The sequence below is a fragment of the Bos mutus genome, chromosome 4 (genome assembly GCF_027580195.1).
Source record: "Bos mutus isolate GX-2022 chromosome 4, NWIPB_WYAK_1.1, whole genome shotgun sequence".
Taxonomy (NCBI): domain Eukaryota; kingdom Metazoa; phylum Chordata; class Mammalia; order Artiodactyla; family Bovidae; genus Bos; species Bos mutus.
Genome location: NC_091620.1, coordinates 20,431,907 through 20,453,417, shown reverse-complemented (window position 1 = coordinate 20,453,417; position 21,511 = coordinate 20,431,907). Strand labels below are relative to the sequence as shown.

General features: G+C 39.6%; 1 protein-coding gene across 1 annotated transcript in view; it reads right to left on the bottom strand.

Moving 5' to 3' along the window:
• Positions 1 to 5,110: 5,110 nt before the first annotated feature.
• KDM7A (lysine demethylase 7A) overlaps positions 5,111 to 21,511 on the bottom strand; it is a 78,298-nt gene continuing 61,897 nt past the window's right edge. The window contains exons 12-20 of the mRNA XM_070369186.1: positions 20,416 to 20,625; positions 18,808 to 18,932; positions 18,440 to 18,594; positions 17,135 to 17,232; positions 16,293 to 16,441; positions 15,890 to 16,098; positions 14,466 to 14,551; positions 12,349 to 12,622; positions 5,111 to 11,753 (exon numbers count right to left, since the gene is read on the bottom strand). Of these exons, the coding sequence (XP_070225287.1) occupies positions 11,659 to 11,753; positions 12,349 to 12,622; positions 14,466 to 14,551; positions 15,890 to 16,098; positions 16,293 to 16,441; positions 17,135 to 17,232; positions 18,440 to 18,594; positions 18,808 to 18,932; positions 20,416 to 20,625 (1,401 nt within the window). The 3' untranslated portion in view covers positions 5,111 to 11,658. The remainder of the gene's footprint in view (positions 11,754 to 12,348; positions 12,623 to 14,465; positions 14,552 to 15,889; positions 16,099 to 16,292; positions 16,442 to 17,134; positions 17,233 to 18,439; positions 18,595 to 18,807; positions 18,933 to 20,415; positions 20,626 to 21,511) is intronic.

Below are 21,511 nucleotides of genomic sequence, written 5' to 3'. Positions count from 1 at the left end.
GTCTTTACCGTTGAAACAGAACTGGGAGTCTTTACAACTGCTTTGTTATCTTTGCTGTTGTTACTTCTCTTGCCTGTTAACAGTTTGTCCTTTTGTTCCCTTAAGATCATTATTACTGAGATCTGTTCAAGGGCAAGCATTGTGCCCAGAACTAGATCTCAAAATAGCGTAGGCCTAAAATGGCTTCAGCCAAAATGGCTTCTCTTCTGTCAAGGAAGCCATGCTTGGTTTTCTTTCCCCAGGGATCCCCTACCTTATCTGCTTACAGGATAACAATGGAGACAGAGGTTGTAATGATATGTACAAATCTAGGAATGCTAAAGATTGCCATCAGTCATTAGAGGCTTGGAAGATGCAAGGAAGGATTCTTTGGAGCCTTCAAAGGAAACACAGCCCTGCCGATGTCTTGATTTCCGATTTCTAGCCTCCAGATCTGTGGGAGAATAGATTTCTGTTGTGTTGAGCCCAGTACTTTGTTATTGCAGCTCAGGAAACTAATTTAGGCTTCTATTTTCCCAGTAGACGTGGAGAAGGATTATCAGCTGCAAGTGGGGCTAGAGTGGGGGCCAGGGATCATATCAATGGCTAGATTAGTTGCTTCCAATTTTCAGGGAAGTTGGGTTCAGCTTGGATTTGGGTTTTGCCCTTTGAATTCAACGTGAATGGAGATCAGGGCACGTTTTGGAGGGTTTTTGCAAACGATAAATTGTATTAATAGATTATGAAAACCAGTCTGGGTTGAAAGGAGAGCGAAGGTGAAGGGAGTGTAAGAGATAATAATTGGACATCCAAGTTAGAACGACCCCCGCCAAAAAAAAAAAAAAAAAATTGCAGGGATGAAAACCTGGGGAATACATGACACAGAGTAGATAAATAAGTAAATAAAGACAACTGACAATAGTGAAGGCACAGAAAGTAAAAAGAGTTGGGAGGATAGCAGATGGTGAGCAGAAAGTGGTGACTTGAAACTTAGTAAAACTTGTATATGAGGGAATTAAATCCTTATATAGGGAATGAACTTGTTTTGAAATGTCCTGCTGCTGTTTATGGGAAGCTGAAGTCACCTCATTTGTTCTAGGAACAATCACTGTGTAACCCCTCTGTAGTGTGTATTATAGGGAACATGGGAGTCTGATTGTCTGAGCAACCCTATAACAAGACCTTGTTACTTAGTGGCTTGACCACACTGCCCTCCCAATACCCTGGGTTACACAGAGCTGGTCTCTGGGGAGGAGGAGAGGACGGCAATTCTTTCCTTGATCATCACCCTGCCCTGGAATTAAAGCAGAAGGAGCAGCCCCCATGAAAGGCCCTGCCTCAAAACTCTGAAAATACTGCTCTGTGGAACCCAGTAACACCTTCAGGAAGTACCTTTTCCTCTACTTTTGATAGGAAAAAAAAGTCCTCCCATAATCTAATCTGTTTAGTTTTACACAGTAACCATTAGAATAATCTATATTTCAAATCAAGTCACATAAAGTTTGCAAAGCATTACCATAAAATTTTCAGTTTTAAGTTCTGAGGGAGGGAGAGATTGGGGGAGGGAATGATGAAAATGAGGACTATCCATATTTGTTCACCTGTTTATTCAATGTATTTTTAGTATGCTAAACTCTGGGGATGCGAAGAACTAACTCATTTGAAAAGACCCAGATGCTGGGAAAGATTGAAGGTGGGAGGAGAATGGAACAACAGAGGATAAGATGGTTGGATGGCATCACCGACTCAATGGACATGAGTTTGAGTGAACTCCAGGAGTTGGTGATGGGCAGGGAGGCCTGGCATGCTGCAGTCCATGGGGTCGCAGAGTCAGACACGACTGAGTGACTGGACTGAACTGAACTGAAACTCTGGGGAGGTGCTGATGATAGAAAACACATGTAGTCCCAGCCCTAAACTCAGGCTGCTAGTTCAGACAAAACAAGGGACTCTGCGGAGTGAGAAATAGAGCACAGACATGGCTGAGAACAGGGGTGGAGGGAGTGTTTTCCCCCCGGTGACTGGCTCTGTGTCCCATTCAGCATCCTGACCCAGCCCATCCCTGCTAGGCTGCACCTGCTGCTAGACTGCACCCCGGGGAGCAGAAGTGATAGGGCCAGAGTAAAGGGACAAAGTAAGTGATTAAAGTTATTCCCACTGGGGGATTGTAAGTAGAAAAAATATGGGAAACCCCTGTAAGTTAATGGTTACTCAAGAAAGCAGGTTTGCTTAGCAACAAAATGCTAAGAAGCTTGTTAGCAACAATGCAGCAGAAGCATGAGAAATGCCCCAAAACAATAAAACGATGGTGGCATGAGACGTACATACTGCCCAGTGAGCTCAGTAAGTTAATGATCCCTAGGATATACTTTCTACATACTTAAAAAACAATTTGTGGACCTAGCTTGGCCTTGTAGAGAGAAGAAAACTCCCCTGCTCAACCTGGAGGAGCTGATGATGGAAGCATGAAGTCTACTCAAGAAAAAGTTATTCTCCCCCTCCCCACTTCTCCTCTGACTGTAAAACTGTAGCCCAGTAAGTTCTTGTGGCCTAACATTTCTTGCCCACCCGTTTGTAAGCTTCACAAGCGTCCTGTTCTGATGAATCACTTATCACTGTCTCTGGTTGAATTCTTTTCTGCACTAACACTAAGGACTATGGTATAGCAGAGCTCTTCAGAGCCCCTGAAACGACACCTAATGGTTTCAGAAGGGCCACATTTCTGATGGGTGTGAATAGATACATGGTATAATTAGCATCTTGGGGCAGTTAATCCATAACCCGTGATTTGTCTTAATTACAAAATTGAAATGCTATTTGAATTAGGAAAAAAAAAAACCCAAATCATAAAATCAGAGTGTGTGCAGATTCCCAGCTTCAATGACCCCTCTGTCCTATTCCCATTCCCCAGAGGTCATCCGCCACCTATGGGAGTTACTCCAGAACCTGAAATGTATCTCAAGTTTCCTAGGTAGGACAGCTTCTAGAATAAATGCTTAAGGGAAGGTCAAAATACCATCTTAATATTACTGTGAAACTTTTGTTCCAAGTTATATCTGCCACATGTATTACTTTCTGTTTTTAAGCCCTTCATTTTTTCCTTTTTGTCCAACTCTGGCATAGAAGGAATATGAATCTACACAACTTCAGAACTGGCTTTTTAATAAAGCATAAAGCGTATTTCTGGGCCCAAAGGTAGCAAGAATCCAGCAAGGAAGGACAGTATGGGGAACTCAAAAGTGAGTGATGGTATGTGGATGGTGATTGTTGGGGGGGGGGTAGTGGGAAGGGAGCCAGGCTCCAGAAATCAGAGCCCCGGTATTAGCAGGCGCAGGCAGAGTGGACAGTCTTTCTCCATCCTCATCTGGGCCAATCCCCTCACAGAGCCAGCAGCAAGGGGTTGAACAGGATGGCAGAGAGGCCACAGGGAAGGGCTGCAGTGGCAGGGGCAGCGCATCCCGCAGGGGGCACTGGCCAGGCTGGTGGAGGGTGCACAGGCATGGCCTTTACGCGCAGACCCTGGGGGCTGCGACTGTGGGGATTCAAGCTTGCTTCCTGCACCACGTGCCCCTTGTTTACAGCCAGACCATGGGTTCCTAGAAGAGAAACCTCAGTCTTTTCATGTGTACACAGCCCCTGGGAAAGTACAGACTCAAAACTTCAGTTGTGTGACAGGAAACTTCTGTTAAAAAATGTTTTGGATCCCAAATGGGTGCCTACAAAGAAAATTTTAGAACAGAACCATTCCTAAGACCATCTACTCCTTTTCAGTAATTCAAAGTATATAATAATTTAAAATAATCGAGAGAAATAAAATGGCTTTTAGATTTGGGCTTTGATTCCAATCTCAGTTCTACTCATTAGTGGTGTGTTATTTACCCTCTGGCCTCAGTTCCATCAGTAGGGTGGGGAGGACAGCACCTCCCTCGTTGGGTGATTATGAGGAAGAAATGAAAATATGCCTTGCCTACAGTAAGTACTTAATGAAACAGATAATGAGGGCTTCTGTTCAAAACCCTGCCTGCCGTGTGGTACTTGTTCCCCCGCTTCTCAACACCCATATCCTGCACTGGTGTATCTCACAGTCTCACCGCTTGGTAGAAACACAAAAATCAGGCTCAAAGTATTAGAGTGCAAGTCCTGATAATCAGTCCCAACAGACAAACTGGAGGAAGGGTAAACACCTCACAGGCTTATAGAGAGCATGTAGATTTTTTTTTTTTAAACAACAGCTTTTTTAAGATCTAGGTTTCCATCAGTTGGACGAAAGCAGGCCAGTCATAGAAAGAGGTGGTGTAAACATGGCTTGGGTAAAACTCTGGGAAGGCTGTGGGGGTGTGCGCCCTGGGGACCTCTACGCTCTTGGGCAGGGGCAGAGCAGAAGCCTCTGCCCTTCTGTTGCTTTGGTCTCCAGGATCCTCCTCCAAGGTGGTCTCTCCGCCACTTCCTGCCCTGCGCCCTGAAGCGCTCCTGCCTCTGTGCTCTTCTCTCCTGGCACCCTCAGATCCCGCCAGGCCTGGCTCTCAGCGTCCTCAGAGCGCCTGTCCAGAGGGACCACATTCTCCTCAGTAAAGCTGCACCTCCACTCCCGCCTTCACGAGGCAGCCAGGCCCCAGGTGCCGTGTTCTCGCTCGCCTTTCACCGCCACAGAAGCTTCCGGAGGAAGAGAACAGGTCTGCTGTTTGTTCACCTTGTAAGTAGAGCAGTGGCTGGGATACTGCGGGTGCTCTAAGGTAGGGGTGTGTGTGTGTGTGTGAGAGACACTGAGTGCTCTAAAGGGGTGTGTGTGTGTGTGTGTGTGTGTGAAATACTGTGGGTGCTCTAAAGGGTGTGTGCGTGTGATACCGTGGGTGCTCTAAGAGGAGTGTGTGTGTGCGTGCGCATGCTCTTAAGTGACCATAAGGAAGCACCCTCACCCATGACCACGGCACAGCCAGTCACCCCTCTGTGTTCCTCCATGTTTCGGCAACTGCTTCCCCAACAACACATCTAATAAGGTAATAAGACATTCAAACTTTTCACACTGAAACCATCAGAACTAGAAGGAGTCTAAGTTTGACACAGCTTTTCACATTCTCAAATTAATCTCTCAAGACTCAATAAGCAGAAAAAGGGAACAGGAAGTCAGAACTGGATATAGAATTCAGATTTTTTTCTTTCAAAGACACATTTTATACAACTTTCAACATTTATACTTTCAAACAAAAGGAGCAAAAAATACACCGATTGCTAAAAAAAAAAAAAAATCAAACTGAAGTAATACAAGTTTAATTTCAATATTTTAAAATACAGAAATTGAAAAGTAGGAATACCAAATACAACTTTAAACAAGTCACTTGTCCTTCTCTATAATAATCAATGTAAACTACTTAAAAACTTACAAATTTAAAACAAACAAAATAAATACTGTACACTTTCCCTGCCTGCAGGCAAAAGATGGGAAATACTGTTATGAATCGGAAAAAAAAAAAAATGCTCTTAAAGCTTCAGCATCCCACTTCCCAGCCACACCCCACTCTGCCGTCACAGTGTGCTTCTGTATTCAAAGGACACACGTGTGCACACACGCTGACTGCCTACCCACACAACAAGACACTACTCTGCAGACACCCCGAACGAGAAAGGCTACCAGTCACCTGGGACCGTGGGCATGAAAATCAGGTCAGGAAAGTCAGTCAGGCTAGCAAAACATTACTACAAAACTAGTAAATACCAGAGCCAACAATTGTCCCTTTTCAAATTTCACAGAGTTCAACCCCCTAAAACCAAGACTACCCCTCCCTGTCACCACCCTCTACCCTCCCCCCAGCACCCCCAAATCAAACAAACCTGCTGAAGCACTGGCGAAGTTAGACATTTCACAGCAAATGTGAAAATTCATATTATATAATCTCTTAAAATGAACCTTTTCACCCTCTTTCCACAGCATGAAACTGTTATGGCTTAATTTATATTAAAAGTAGAAAAGTCTTTTCGGAAGGAAACGCGGTCTGCCAAGATGCATGTGCATTTCCTGATCAGTGCTATTTCATACCTAACAACTGCATGACTTGCTTTGCAGTCAGAAGCTGTTTTCGGAAAAACTGAGGTTATAGCTTTTGATTCAGTCTAACCATAAATGTAAGGCCCTTAGTTTGGTTTAGGTTTCTTTTGCAAGATAAAATAACCTTGGGGTTCACTTAGCAAGTTACACCTCAGGTCCCTGACTATAATGTGGAAGTTATATGTATGCTTTGCAAAAATAAAAGGTGAATCCTATGAATCTTAGAGGGAAGAAATGATTCTAGGCAAGGAATCAACTCATTATTATATATTACACCTGCTGCTGGTAATGGTTACCCACCAAAATCCACCAAAGAAATATGAGTATTTCTGGGTTATTTTTTTTCCTGCAAGATATTATATTTTCTAGCACTTATGATCATTGTTTTGGTGAAAAATCTTGGGGGAAAACAGCTGACAATTTGAAAAGGAAATGGCCAAAATAAACTGGGTGGAGGCAAGGTTTATCTTTATGATTAAGTTCCATTTAAGGTTGTCTTCTGAAATAAAAGTGAATTCAGAACATCACAGGTCTTGCATAGGTAAACTACTTGGAGGTCTTGGGCTACGTGGTAGCCAAGGTTTATTAGTGAAATAGTGCAGAGCAGATAAAACTTGTTGGAAGAATCACTGAACACAGTTTCAAAAAGGCTTTAACAACAACAACAAAAAAATCAATATTACACTTGTTAAGACAAAGCTTCAGGACATTAGAAAAGAACAGGAAGGGTGAGACGGAGACTCTAAGGAGTAGAATGCAGGTAAATGAGTATTAAGTTTCCTCTACCCACTGAAGAAGAAAAGAAATACCGTAACAGAATAAAACTACAGTCATGATAAGCTAATTGTTTTGGAAATAGACATTTGCTTCTTAATGTCCTTAACTTAAATTTTTAGGTAAGGGGTATCAAATATTTGACTTACAGCATGACATTCACTGAAAAATAAAAAAATAAGGTTGTTTAGTAAGGCTACAGCATTAAAACTCCGTTACGTTCAACAGCAATGGTAGTGAGTATGTCACTTCCTCTGTCTTTCCCCCTGGCTTCTAGGAAGCATATCAACATCACCCACCACAGATGAGCCGAGGCTGCAGTGTCACAGAACAGGGGCTGCCGTAGGGAGCAAAGTACCAGAGGTCTAGTATCCACTGTGCCCCCAGCTGGTCACCGCCCTCTCTGGGTTTCATCTGTCTCTTTTCTTAAGCTAAAGGTCAGATGTTCAACCTTCTCAAAACTGCTTTAAATGAAAATCTGGGGCATCTGAAAATGACTGATGACCTTTAACTTCTCTTTTTGGAGGAAGCAATTAGCTTAACAACTAATGAGAAAAATGAATTTTTGAAAAAATTTCAAATTTATAATGAAGCCCTCATCTCTTAATATGAAATCATAAAATGCTTATACACTGCAATATCTACTATGACAGCAGTATACTGGGCCAGTTATTCATCAACTCTTTGGGGAGTTGACATCACTAGAGAGCATTTCTTGCAAAAAGTAGAATCTTTTCTTCTGAAGCTTCCAGTCAAGACTCCCTTCCTACACTACAGTGGTTTCTCTCTACCCAATGAGCCATTGTTGGCCAGCTCAGAGCTGTCTTTGCTGATCCCCCATTATTCTTCCACCTTATTTTCCTGCCCTTCTACTGTGAGTAGTTGCTAAGCCATCCTAATTTCATGATTTATTTTACCCTATTCTAGCGCCTTGAAGAATACGCAGAATCTGTGAAGCAGTACTCTGAAAAGAACTCAAAACTAATTTTAATTACTTTAAATCATCTAATCGTCTTAATGTTTACTTGAGGATAAACATTCTCACTCTTCTCCACAAACTATCTCATTCCTTTTTCTTTCACTTCACGCACTGATTCTGAGTTTAATTCAGCACCTTGTAAGAGATTCTTCAGTTTTTTTTTAGGTAGCATGCTCTGGGCATATATTTGATATGAAGCAAATTTTATGAGTAACAGTTTTCATTTAAAAATGCACATAAATGTGCATTCGTTGTTAGTTGTAACTTATCATAAATTCTCTGCAAATATGAAGTGTAAATAGATTAATACTTTTCTATGTTTTTCTTAACTGAGTTTTGATCCAAATTTACTAATGAGAAAACTAAGACTCAGAAAGAATAAGTGACCTATTCAAGGTCACACAACTAAAATATAAAGGGCAGAACTTGGACGAACACCCAGGTCTTCTGCTCCTTTCATGCTATAACATGCCCCTGTGATTATGAACATTAAATTATTAATTTTTAAAATGTCTTTTAAATTTTGAAAAAAAATCTTTTAACTCCAATAGTTGCACAGTGTATCTCCACTGAAACTAATAAAGTTATGTCTTGTTTTTTCTATGAATGGGCCCTCTTTTGTTTAAGTTTGCTTAGAAGTGAAAATAATACTGCTTATTTCCTAGAGAAGAATACCTTCAAAAGCAGAGATCACAACTCCCAACTTTATATCCCCCCACTCCCACAGTACTAAGTAGTGCTGGGCACACAGTAGATGAGTGATAAATATCTGATCTCATATGAATAAATACAGTAGAGTTCATTAAAAAGGCAATAATTGGATTAAAAACTAGAGCAGTATTCAGTGCTGAGTACTTAAGTAGTGATACAGATGAGCTTGTTTTCTGAGTTTATAAGATGGTTTTGGTCAGAATTTTCAATTCTGTATGCTTTAAAAATCAACTGATGCTTCATTAAGTTCAAAGTATTTCTAGGATATTGGACAATTATGAACTGCCAGCTTTGTAGAGTTTACATCATTAATCAATACTGGAGAGCTTAGTATTATGTGATATTATGAATTAGAGTACAGTGGATTCCAGGTTAACAGAAGTCACTTATTTGAATCAATAAAGGAAAATGATTACCTTCTACTACAATTAAAATTGCATATATTAAATGATAATTGTTGGTTATTATTTGTATTTGCTTATAACTAACTAAATGCCACCACTGCTGTCTTCCTAAGTTGCAGTGTCTGTAGGGTGGTATTATTTATAAATGAGACTGAGGGAAAGACGAAAGGTTATTACAGTCGAGTCCAGATGCTGGTGGCAGTCACTTCAAAGTTCAGTCATTTCCACGAGATACAGGGATGCAGCACAGTCAGTGATTTTGTAAGAGCTTTGACGATGGAGGTCATTGGATTCAGTGGCTGAATTTTTACCAATTCACAAAAAGTTTACATGTACTATTTTAGTGGTTATTTCATCTTACTGAAAGTTTTTAAAACTTAGCCAGTTAATGGGCTAACACTGCCAAAAATGAATCCACAGTACCTTCACTTAGAAGTTCCATATACTGGCTACTTAAAATTAGTACTTATTGGCCTAAGTACACAGGGCAGATACTGGCCACCATTTTAATTCATAAAAATAAATTATTTTCATTTTTATGGCTAAAGAAAAAAAAGGTAATTAAAAATACTGAGAGCTGTGAAAAATGTAAAGACAACAAAAGAACCCAGATCATAATGTAGCTGGAAAAAGAAATTATAATTCTCATTTCTAAACTAAAACCAAAACATGTGTACTATAACACTAAAATGGTTTATCTACAGAAAACCAAAACATCACAGCACTACATTGTGTAGGGAAGGTGGGAGAATCACGCAAACCCACATTTTTGATATCTTGAGATCTGATGACCAAACAAATGACGGGCTGTACCTACTTCTTACCTAGTTTTGGCATAGTACAGACAGTTTTGAGTCAGCCTATTATCGACATTTAGTACTTCCAAAAACATTCTTCCTGAAACCCAGATAAGACCCAGACAGTGGTCCAGTCATTAAACCAAAAAGGCTAATTCATAAGATATATATATTCCATGAAATGTTGGAATGGAAACAGAGTAAGAAATATTTCTCTTTGAAAATACATTTGAATGTAACCATGAAAGACAATGGTATAGACTTCTTTTTTCTTAGCTCTTCAAGTGATACTTAAAAGGGAAAATCCTGCTACCTTGCTGATAAAAAAAAAAAAAAAAGACAAATCCATAATATGGCCATATTTCTTTTCCATAAAAATAAATTTTATCCAATTTGCCTGTATTTTTTTGTAGGAACTTATAAAATGCTCTATTGTCAGAACTGGAAATATCTCCACCCTACCCCCCAAAAAACAAGAAATTACTTGTTTTTATGTCATAGGCGGAGAGGAAAACATAAGCTATTGCAAGCAGCTGAAAACTGGCATTTAGTAAAAATTGTGCACAAAGGAGATAAATGATTCCTTAAAGCTCAACTGGATACTTAACCTCACTATGCACTGGTTAAGTTAGGACAGATGGAAGAAACTGCAAAAAGCACCCATTTTACTCCAAATCCACATCTTAAATAACTCATTAGAAGGTTAAGAAATAAAAAACTAAACACACGCACACACACACACACACACATACACACCCAATTCATCTACTCCAACATGCTTGCTTCTATACAACTTAATATAGTATAGTCTTATTATATTACGGCTTATTATGCAGATTTGAATATTCTAAGTCAAACCATATTTCATATTTTCCAACAGATTAGGTATACAGAATAAAAGCATCATAAAATATAACCTCTGTGGCAGGTGCTGGCCCTGCCCTCCAACACCAGCAGTATGAAGAAGGCCCTCTGGAGTTATAAATGTATTTGGAAAACTACAAACATGACAATTTAACCAAACTTATAATACTTTTCCCACAAGTAGGGAAAAGATATTAAAGCTGTACTCTTTGGGACCCAGATATCATCAGCAAAAGTGAAAATGCAAGAAGCCTATTTTTCTATTTAGAAGAAAACTGCAATGTCAAACGAAATGAGAAATGTGGGGTCTTGAATGTAGTTCTTACACACTGGCTACGAAAGTGTTTCCCTGCAAAGAGAAGAGTCTTGTGTCGTCACAAAATGAGGGGGAGTGCAGAGGGAAGGTGGGACATAGGTAATCGACCTGGATAACAGTATGCACCTTGGATGTTAGCAAAAGCGAAGCTAATAGCTTATAAAAAACACATGAAATATATAAAATAAAATGATTTTCATATACATCTTAATTTAAAATAATTAATGCATCAAATCCCTGTTTAAGACTTTAACCTGAATAGCAAATTTAAGAGTCCAGACTAGTTACTGTTACCGTGGCTCTTCCCCACGTGTAACACACACACTATCAAAAATAATTTAAAAACCTTCACATTCTTAAATCTAAATTAGTGAGATATTTCTCCAGAAATCTTCCAAATAAATAGCTTTAAAAAAGAAAGAATTTAAAAGCTGTTAACTTTAAAAAAAAATCTGTTAAATAAATTACTGATAATTCTTTACCCTATCACTGAAAATAAATCAAAACACTACCAACAACAAAATGAAATTCAAGCCCTGACAAGAGACCCTTTCCAGTTCAAGGTCTCTTTTTAAGGTTCTACCCTCCTTCTTCCTCTCCCCACCAGGTCCAAAATGGTTATTGCTGAGTGGGTGTGGCACAGTGAAAATGCAGCATCAGGTTCATTTTGTTCTTCAGGCAGTGTTCCCTACTGTACATGCAAACTGCTTCAGTGGGGCACGTGGAAGCTCCAGGCTCCCGCACCCCAAGACCAGTCTCCGAAGGGAATAGTGGCCACAGCCGCAGTTCCGTCACACAAAGAAACGTGCGTGGCCATTTCTGTTCAGTTTAAGGATCTTCCCGAGACGTTGTTTGGCTGTTGCCATTCCTTTTTTTGGACGTTTACCTACAAAATACAGCACACCAACAGCAATGTAAGTAACAGTGAAAATCACAGTTGACAGCACCTGGAAGACTTAAAGCAGAGCGACACGGCAGGCAAAGGCTTTTAGGCGTCCTGAATGGGTCGAGTCACACGCCTGGAAGTCCACTGCTTAAAACCCTTCCAGCTCACCCACGAGATGAGGGCCAACCTCCTTCCTAAGACGTACAGGACACTCCCCCAGTCCGAGCCCTGCCTATCTCTTCAGCACCAGCTCTTACCATCCTGCCTCAAACTGCTTCAGCGACGCACCTGTTCCGTCCTCACCCTGTGCTGTTCCTCCCCTCTGCCCTGGGTCACTCTGTCTCCTCTGCCGTCAGTGCTGTCGATCCTGTGCCTTCCCCTGCCTCAGCACGGCTAACCCGTCACAGCCTTTCCAGGATCTACCTCCCCTTCCAGAAAACCCCTCCTGCTCCTCAGGGTTGACTGAGATACCTTCTTCTCTGTCCCTATAGTAATCTGAGCACCTATCAATGCAGTGTCCATACCCAGCAGGCTGTGAGCAATGTGAGTGCAGAGACATGTCTATTTAACTTAACCTACACACGTGTAATGTTACCTTTTGTTGCCTGGTTGCTGATAGGTGGTGGATTTGACGCAGGTCTCTTGGTGGGGTGAAGGGGCACTGAAAAGGAAGTTTCACCAACAGGCCTTTCTGGGCTTATACTGCCGTTACTTAGCTGGCACGCCCCTGATATCAAGCTTGAACTCTGCGTATACTTTGCATTCTGAAGGCTTGAGCCACTGCTGTCCACAGAATTCCTACTTTGTACTTTGTGACTGATTTCTGATGAAACTTCCTTTTTGATGCATTTCTGGCCTCTGTTGAGATCCTAAGAAAGAAGAAAATAAGGCCGAATTTTTAGGGTTTCTTTACGAGAAGTAATGTATTAACAATTTAAGAGAGAGAAGAAATAGAGTTACTGAACTTGGGTTTTTTTAACATGAAGTGGCTATAGATGACCCCTCCTGATGGTCATCTCATTCTAAAACCTAGTAGCTCTGAAGGATTCAGGTTTTAAAGATGCCTCGTAACTTAAATTGAGACATCTTCAAGTCGAGAAGAAAACATTATAGATAGATAGATAGATGATTGGTGGGTCTTGAAATCGAAACAGGGTCCCAACCAGAATTAAAAAGAGAAAAGGAAAAGATAAACTTGAAAAGAGCATACTGTAGATATAATGTTTCATGAAACTAGTTTTAAGTGTGTGTTTGTGTGTGTGTATTAAAGTGAACTTCTGATTCTATAATGGTCAAGTTTTTAAAAACAGCATTAAACATAGACATGCTTTAAAACAATCTTACAAATACACTTGCGCATTAAAACAGTCTTACAAACATGCTTGAGCATGAAGAAACAGCTTTTCAATCTGACACACTATTCTAATACCTCTCTAGATTACAAGAACCAGAAATTCTATTTTCTCTAAGGTGATCTTGCTAATCATGTCTTCTACTTCTTTATTTTCAAAGACAATTATAAAAGCAACAGCTAGATTTAAATAACAGCTTACCTTTTAATACTAAATCCTATAATGCTACTGAGTTATAAATTTTATAACCAGTGAGGCACTATAAAATCATACATTAATAAGTGAATTCTTAATAGTTAAGGAATTTCTTACCTGACCTTTGTCTCTGGAGCATATTCTCCCATTAAAAGAACTTGTACTTGCCTTTAAAAAATAACTTGGTTCTTTCTCTTATTATAAAAGTAATTGACAAGTATTTATAAAATATAGATAAACCAAATGAAGAACGTTAAAACCATCTATATTTCTGTTATTCAGAGAGCAAATGGGGTTGGGGAGGCTTGGAGACTCCACTGTGCCACCTAAGAGTTTTGATTTTTTCTTTGGTTGTCATTTTCCAAGGTCTGCAGCAAAAAAGTCATGCTGCTGCTACTGTTAAGTCACTTCAGTCGTGTCCAACTCTGTGCGACCCCACAGACAGCAGCCCACCAGGCTCATCTGTCCCTGAGATTCTCCAGGCAAGAATACTGGAGTGGGTTGCCATTTCCTTCTCCAAAAAAGGTCATATAGCCTTCCTTTTTTGGTGCTACTGGCAACGTTTTTTTTCAAAAAGGTATTTTGGGGGTTCATTTTGTTTGGTATAAGCATTCATACACGAGAATCCTAAGACATCAATGTCTCCTCTTGGAGCAGTGACTCTTAATCTGGAGTTAATGAATGGTCTGGGGTGAGGGTGGGGTACAAACCATGAGAAAAATGTAAGCACAAGTCATATTTATGGAGAACATTTTTTGGAAAGAAAACATTTTCCTGTAACTGTCATCAAATTCTCAAAGAAATGTGGTATCTAAAAATGCTCAATCAACAACAGCAGAGATTAAAAGGATCCTTGTGGTATTGTGGTACTTTTTTCCTTTCATGTTTCATTCTAGCCAGACATAACCTAAAGGTGTTGGCAGCCAGGAGTTTTTAACTGCTTTCTTAAATAAGTTGCTTTTTTCCAGATAACATTCTATACATAAGCCTTTCATTGGTTAGTACATCAGAATCCCTAAAAGTGGACAGCTGTTCAAATGTACATTTAATGATAATTGTTAAGCTTTCTACATCTGGGGGTTGATTACTGATGGCAGTTTTAAAAACAAAAGCAAAAGCAGAGCTAATGACAATCCTATTTCAATATTTCAAACCCTGAATATACCTGAAGATTAAATCTGGAAGTTGTATCAAATTGTTTAATCCAGGAAGAACTCCTCAAGTCTTGATCTTCAGTCTTGACATGATATCCTAAAGAGAAATTTTAATTAAAAATCTTCTCACAAACTGGATCTTAAAGAACAAAGTTAGCCTGCTGCTTAAAACTGAAAGTAAATTTATGTTGACATTTTCTTTAAAAAAATGAGCATGCTAACTCTTTATTCATATACTTTCACCATACTCCTTTCCCTCTCAAAAACAAAACAGTCACCAGCTTGCAATCCAACATGTTAATTATTTCAATTCTCTCAAAGACTGTCTTTCTTTCTACGGCAGGTTTTGGGCCAGATGCTGGAGGATCTAGATCAAATTCTGTGGCCATCTGTTGTAGATGTAAAACCAAGTGCAATACAGTTTCTCTAAAAATAGTATATTTTCCCATACAGAATAAAGGCATATGTTTGCCTGAATCTGGCAGCATTTCCAGAGAAGCTTTCAAGGGGCCAAAGAGATTATAGGAAGACAGAATGGTAAGTGGAAAGACAGAAAAATCCAGATTTGAACTTGAGATCTTTCATTACCAATACATCTTTAGGCAAGTTATATAACCTCTTTAAACCTGAGTTTCCTCTTATACAATAAGCAAAGATTTTGAGACCACATGATCTAGTCTTGTATTCAAATTCCAGTAAACTGAGTAGCCATGTAAGTGTGGGCAAGTTAACTCCACTAAATCTTTTTTCCTTTACCTATTAAAGCTACGTTACACACACCCAACATGTCAAGAATTAAGTGAAATGAATGCCAAGCTCCTGGCACATAGTTGACACAGCTAGGTGGGAATGAACATAATTCCTACAGTAGACTTCAGTTTTAATGTAGTACCATCTTTCCCCTAATCCTCCTCAGATTTTTGGGAAACAAAACTCCTCCCTAAAAGCAGACAGAAGGAAACACTCTGTGGCACCACTGATATTGCCAGCAAGTCTCTTTTTCCCAATGTCTCCTTTTCAAATAGGAGAGGATACCCTCCAGCAGAAACAGCTGAAAGCTTGCCTTCCCTTCCATAAAAGGAAAAAGAGTGGATTGTTCAAACTAAGCACATCAATTAAGACACAAACATTCCCTCCATTCTGATCAGCTTATAAAAGGGAAACAATACTGTCTTGCAAGTCAGTGAACACTACTCTTAATCCATTAATTTACATTTTGAGTTATTCTATTTGCAGCTGACATTTGTCAACATTATATATATATATATATATATATATATATATATATCTGCCAATATGTCTAATACCATCTCCAACTAAAGATGTTTAATAAACATTTCTTGTTCATAATCTTTAATCTCAAGCTAGGATTACAGGGCTATTAAGGTGAGGGTTCTATGTTATTTTTCAGAGACTTACAATTTATGTTTCTTACCACTTTCCACTGGCTTATCACAGCGATACAACTGCCTGACCTCATGGTTACTGCTGTGGCAGCCACTGGGGTCCTGGAGAGAGGGTCTTTCACCACCGCAGTCTGTGCTTTGTATCTGCCTTTGTAAACACGTGGAATAATGCAACCCTGCCATAGACAGCATGCCCTGAATAGCTTCTTCCTCTGTGCTCGTCGAGGTAGGACATTCCCTGAAGGGCAGATCAGCAGAAAAGACAAGAACTTTTTTACTCTAAGGAAATATTTGGTAAATTTTAAAACCAAAACAAACACATACACAAACACACAAAACAAAAACCCCCAAACAAAACAAACAAAAAATAACAAATGTTTTCCTATCATTTATATAACATTGTAATAAGACTATCATCATCAGCATGCCTACCTTTTAACTGGAATTTCACTTCGAGATGGCTTTTGGCTCTTTTGAAGGAAGTTCCTCATCACATTAGATTCTTCCTTAAAGTTTGATGTTATCTCTTGTTTCTTTTCATCACCTGAACTTTCAGACTCTTCAGTGGTAAAATTATTTTTCTGAGATAATTAAATAGAGGGAAATCTATATAAAAAATTGGAACACGCTTGTACAAACTAACCAAAAACACTTTATCCATCTAAAGGGAAAGTGAGAACTTCATTATCATGGAATTATTTCTGTGTTTCATAAGAAAAAGTGGAAATCTCTAGTTACTGCAGTAACATAATTCCTTAGTTTAAAAAAAAAAAAAACCACAGTACAGGCTTTCTTTAAGGCAAAATGAAATATAACCTATGAGGAAATATGAGAAACATGAGAGCTGTATCTCCCTCTACCCTTTCCAAAATCAGACAGAAGCTTTGTTGATCAGATGTAAGTAGTCACGTGACAGGGTGTGTGTGTGTGTGTCCCTCTACCCTTTCCAAAATCAGACAGAAGCTTTGTTGATCAGATGTAAGTAGTCACGTGACAGGGTGTGTGTGTGTGTGTGTGTGTGTGTGTGTGTGTGTCCCTCTACCCTTTCCAAAATCAGACAGAAGCTTTGTTGATCAGATGTAAGTAGTCACGTGTCAGGGTGTGTGTGTGTGTGTGTGTGTGTGTGTGTAATTACCACTGAAGAGAAGGCTCTGTGCCACAAAGGTCAGATAGACAGGCTTTGGGAAAGCTGTCATCCACTTTCCTCCCACATAAAGGAAAGCGGGTGTTCATCTTTCCATCACATACTGTAAGTTACAGGGTCCCAGGCGTACCAGTACAGTGCAATCAGGTCCAGAGTCTTCTGAATCAGAAATATCAGAATATTCAGATGATCGATTCCTGAGTTCTGATTTCACACTTGTTAAAAACCCTGAGAAGGAAAATGATCAGAGAAAAAGAGCCATCAGAACTGGAGCAAAGTGCCATCCAAAGCCTGTCCAACTCAACTGCCCGGCTCTGTCCTTTCTCACTGCTTTCATTGTCTTCATTTCGTTCTTCCCCCAAGGACTTTTCCCCCAATTAACCAAGATACAGATTGAAGTGTATTCTTAAAACTTCTGTGGTATTTATCGAATATGGTTTACAATCCTTGCATGGGTGGGTTGACTATATTTCTTCCCAGAAAAAAACCTCAACACTAAAATTAGCTACGATGCTTGTTGTGCTTTATTTGTCTCAACAGAAAATAAAACAACTCTCCTAAGCCTAAGACACATTCAAGTAGACAGTGAATTCAACAAGCTTATAGACCAGGCTTCACCCTTGCCTCTCTTTCCCCACAGCACTTTCGGCTAGCAACTGCTGGATAAAGTCCATTGATCAGCTGCCTCTCCCCCGGCATGTGAAGAACAAATGTAGAGTCACCGACTAAAACAATAACAAACTTATCTGGAATTAGCAGGAACTAAGGTATTCGGCATGGATTAAATAGAATCCATTTATCTAGAATATTCACTTACCAAGTTCTAAAATGTTTAACTACTTTTTAAGATAGAAGGGTATATGGAGGCCCTGAAAAATGTTGAGAAAATGAAGACTTCATTCAAAGAAGATCTCAAGGAGGAGGAGGTGTTACTATTCATCGCATTGATGGTAACCAATTAATAACCAAGTAGAGCCTTCTTGTATAATACTTGGGTTACTAATAGCTTCAGATCAGCCAGTTATATATGTCTCCTAATTCTGAAAACCATATGTATGTTAGCTAAAATTATCTTGGAAATTGCACTACATTTTCAACTGCTTCATAATTTGGAGTAGAAGCCCATAAAATACATGAGCTTTTATGTGACTCTTGTAGAAACTGTCATTAGATGAGGGTGTCACTGGCCAATGACATCCTTGTCACTAATACCACCTTCCCCGGCTGCCACCCCTCATTGGGAGATCACATTCAGCATTTCCCTGATGGAGAGATGACTCAGAAATGCTCCAGATTTCTCAAAAGAGTATTAGGGACACAAGAAATTTTAATCCTACTATTAATTTAAGCACTTTAAAATTAGCAAGTTACCTGACATATTATTAGCATATTAATAATGAACAGTCCCTTAAAATGACCATTAAAACAAACATACTGTTAAGTGGTTTTTGAGACTCTTCGTTCTCCACTCCCTCTATTCCTGAACTCTCTTCCATCTTCACTTTTGCCTTTTTTGTCCTTCTCTTATCCTCTTCATTTTCACTATCTGCTGTATAAAGACTCTGATCTGTGAAGGGTTGTCTCTCATCCCTGTACACAGAGGGGAAAATAATCAAGTCAGAAAATAGTGCAACTATGCAGCCAAACAGTATTACACTCTCCTTACTTTGCAGAGAAAACTGAGAATTGAGACACTTTCCCCATATTTCAGGCAGGTGTGCAATGGTCTGGACCCAGAAGAAAATGAACAGAGGGAATCCATGGAAAACTAAACTCTCTGATACTTTGATCTACTTCACGTACTTAATTATCCTTCCATTTGTCAGCAGTAATCGAAGATCATTATCTTTTGCTCTCCATTCAGGTACTGTGGAAGATGGCTGGAGATGTTTGTTGAATTTTCCATTCAGTTTTGAGCTCAAGATGTCCTTAAAGTATAAAAACAGAACTTACTTAACCTCCACCCTCAAATATACCTGCTTGACAAGTAAAGGAGCAGGACAGTATACCACCACCTCCCCCTGCCCCCATCCCCACGGCCCTGCATCCTGAGAGTGCTGGGCAGCCTCCAAGGCTAGGGCATTTGCAGTGTTGCAGCATGGAAACTAAATGGCTCCTAAAACCAGAATGAATGTGGTTCATCTTTCTGTAAGGCCAGTAACAGTAAAATACGTTCTACAAAGCAGAATATAAAATCTGCCTCATGTGAATTCAGACATGTCACTCTTGTAGAAAGCTGAAAAACTGGAGTAGTACTGCCTTCATGTATTTTGAATTCTCTTTCCCTTGTTTCTCCCTACTGCTGGGTCCTTTCCGGTCCCCCCATCTCTGACCTAATCTCTGGTCTTCCCACCAGGTACTCTCAGCAATTTACAGGTCACCACCCTGCTATCACCAGGAACAAAGGCCACCGAGTGACATAAAGGCACAACAGTAGCTGGTTTTTAAAACATAAAGAATATTTCCTTTAATATTTTTCTTTAATAATATATAGAGCTTCTTATAATAACCTGAATCTTCTCCCAGATGGCTATGGGCTGAAGGAGGTTTAGAACAACAAAAGCTTAAAACAGTATAAATATAATTATATAAAATTTAAAATATTTAAGGAAGCTTTAATTTCTATATAACATCTGTAAATATGTTAATTCAGAGATACTGCTATCTTACTCATTTTAAACTGTCCTCTCCTTAAGATGTACGATCATGGATGACATGGATCTCACCACAGGTCAGTAGCATGTTTTACAAAGGCCCCACACTGAGCTCATTACTCCGTTAGGCCAGCATTTCTCAAACTGTAATGAGTTTAATAGTCTCCCAGCCTAACAGTGATGCAAGCTGCTGCCACTGGGCCAGGGAAAGGCCCACAGCACCTGCACTTTCCTCTGCCTTCAACACTCCTCCTCAAGTCTGTGTATCCACCTGACTTCTGCTATGTAAGTGTCTGTCAAATGCACCCACCCACCTGAGAGGTTCTCCGACAACCTTAGCAGCAGCAGCCAACCACCAGCCCCTTTATACTGCTCTCTTCCTTTATGACCTTTTTATCTGAAATTATACGACTTTAATACCTGTCTCTGACTTCAATCCTTCCAACTTGAACTAGGATGGAAGCTCCATGGAGGCAGGGGCTTGGGTGTTGCCCACTCTGGTACCTTCCCCAGAGCCTAGAAGAGTACCTGGCACTCATTAAACACTCGATATACATGTCAGCAAACTGATGGGACCTGTTCGTCCTACTTCTACACCAAAGCATGTCCCCATCACGAGCAGAAGTGCTGCTGACCCCTAGGGTGCTAAGCAAAGATGAGACAACAAGAATGGCCAGCCTGGTCTCTTTCTATCATCCTTCTGAAGGCCTTTCAGAAATGACTGAGTCTCTCATGTGACCACAGAACAGAAGCTTGCCTCTTCCCAGGGACACATCTCCAATCTTCTGAGCACCTCCCTCGTGTGGAGCTCCAGGATGTCGAGGTTGGAAGGAGTTCGGACGTTGTGGTCTCGAAGTTTCCGCATCCTTCGTCGGGAATGGTGTGGGGAAGCTGCTTCACTTGAGGACCGTGAAACTGGACACACAGAAGGGATTCCCTGAGATTTAACTGGTTTGCCGTTTTCCTCCTTTAAGAACAAAATTTGGGGTATTTTATGACAAGGCCACAAACATAAGTGACTAATCATCTATAAAAATATTTTAGAAAACAAAAAACATTTCTTTTCATCATAAAAACAAAAAACACCAAATTATAAAACTTGAACAGCTCTGCTGAGATCTTTTCCCCTTCTCTCTCCCACATAAAATACTGTGAACACATATCCTTGATTTTCAACATCATTTTAAAGGCTGTGTCATATTCTACTGTAGAGATAGAGCGTAATTTATTGACCTAATACTTAGGGATAGATATTGTTTTCATTCTTTTACTACCATTTTGGTTCCAAGAGGCGATAGTGGTAAACAGGTATGGTCATATATCAAGTTTAACTGGAATTGTCTTATTTACTTTATTAAAGTAATGCTAAAGTCAAGGTATATGCCAGTTAGAAATCATACACTAATTTATACTTCCTATCAGCAGAGCAAAAATATAGACTTTTATCTTTGCCGATGTGATAAACCATCATTTGAAATCATAAATTATGTGGTAATATGTGGTTGAATACTTTTTCACATATTGAGAATATTTTTCATATTATTATTGAATTGGCCATTTCCACCTCTTCTTTAGTGAAATTCCTGTTTATATTTTCTTTGTATATTTTTCTACAGCCATTTTGCTGCCTTCTGTACTCTCTACCCTCCAATTAAAAAAAAAAACACTTTGGTAACTATTTTTGTCCAATTATTCTTCCAAGAATATTTTACCATTTTCAATTTGTAATACTAATTTGGAATTGACATATTTTAGAAATGACACTCCCATTTATTAAACTAGAGTTTTATTTCTCTTAGTAAAGATTTATAGTTTTTTCATATAGACCTATACTTTCTTATTGAGTGTATTCC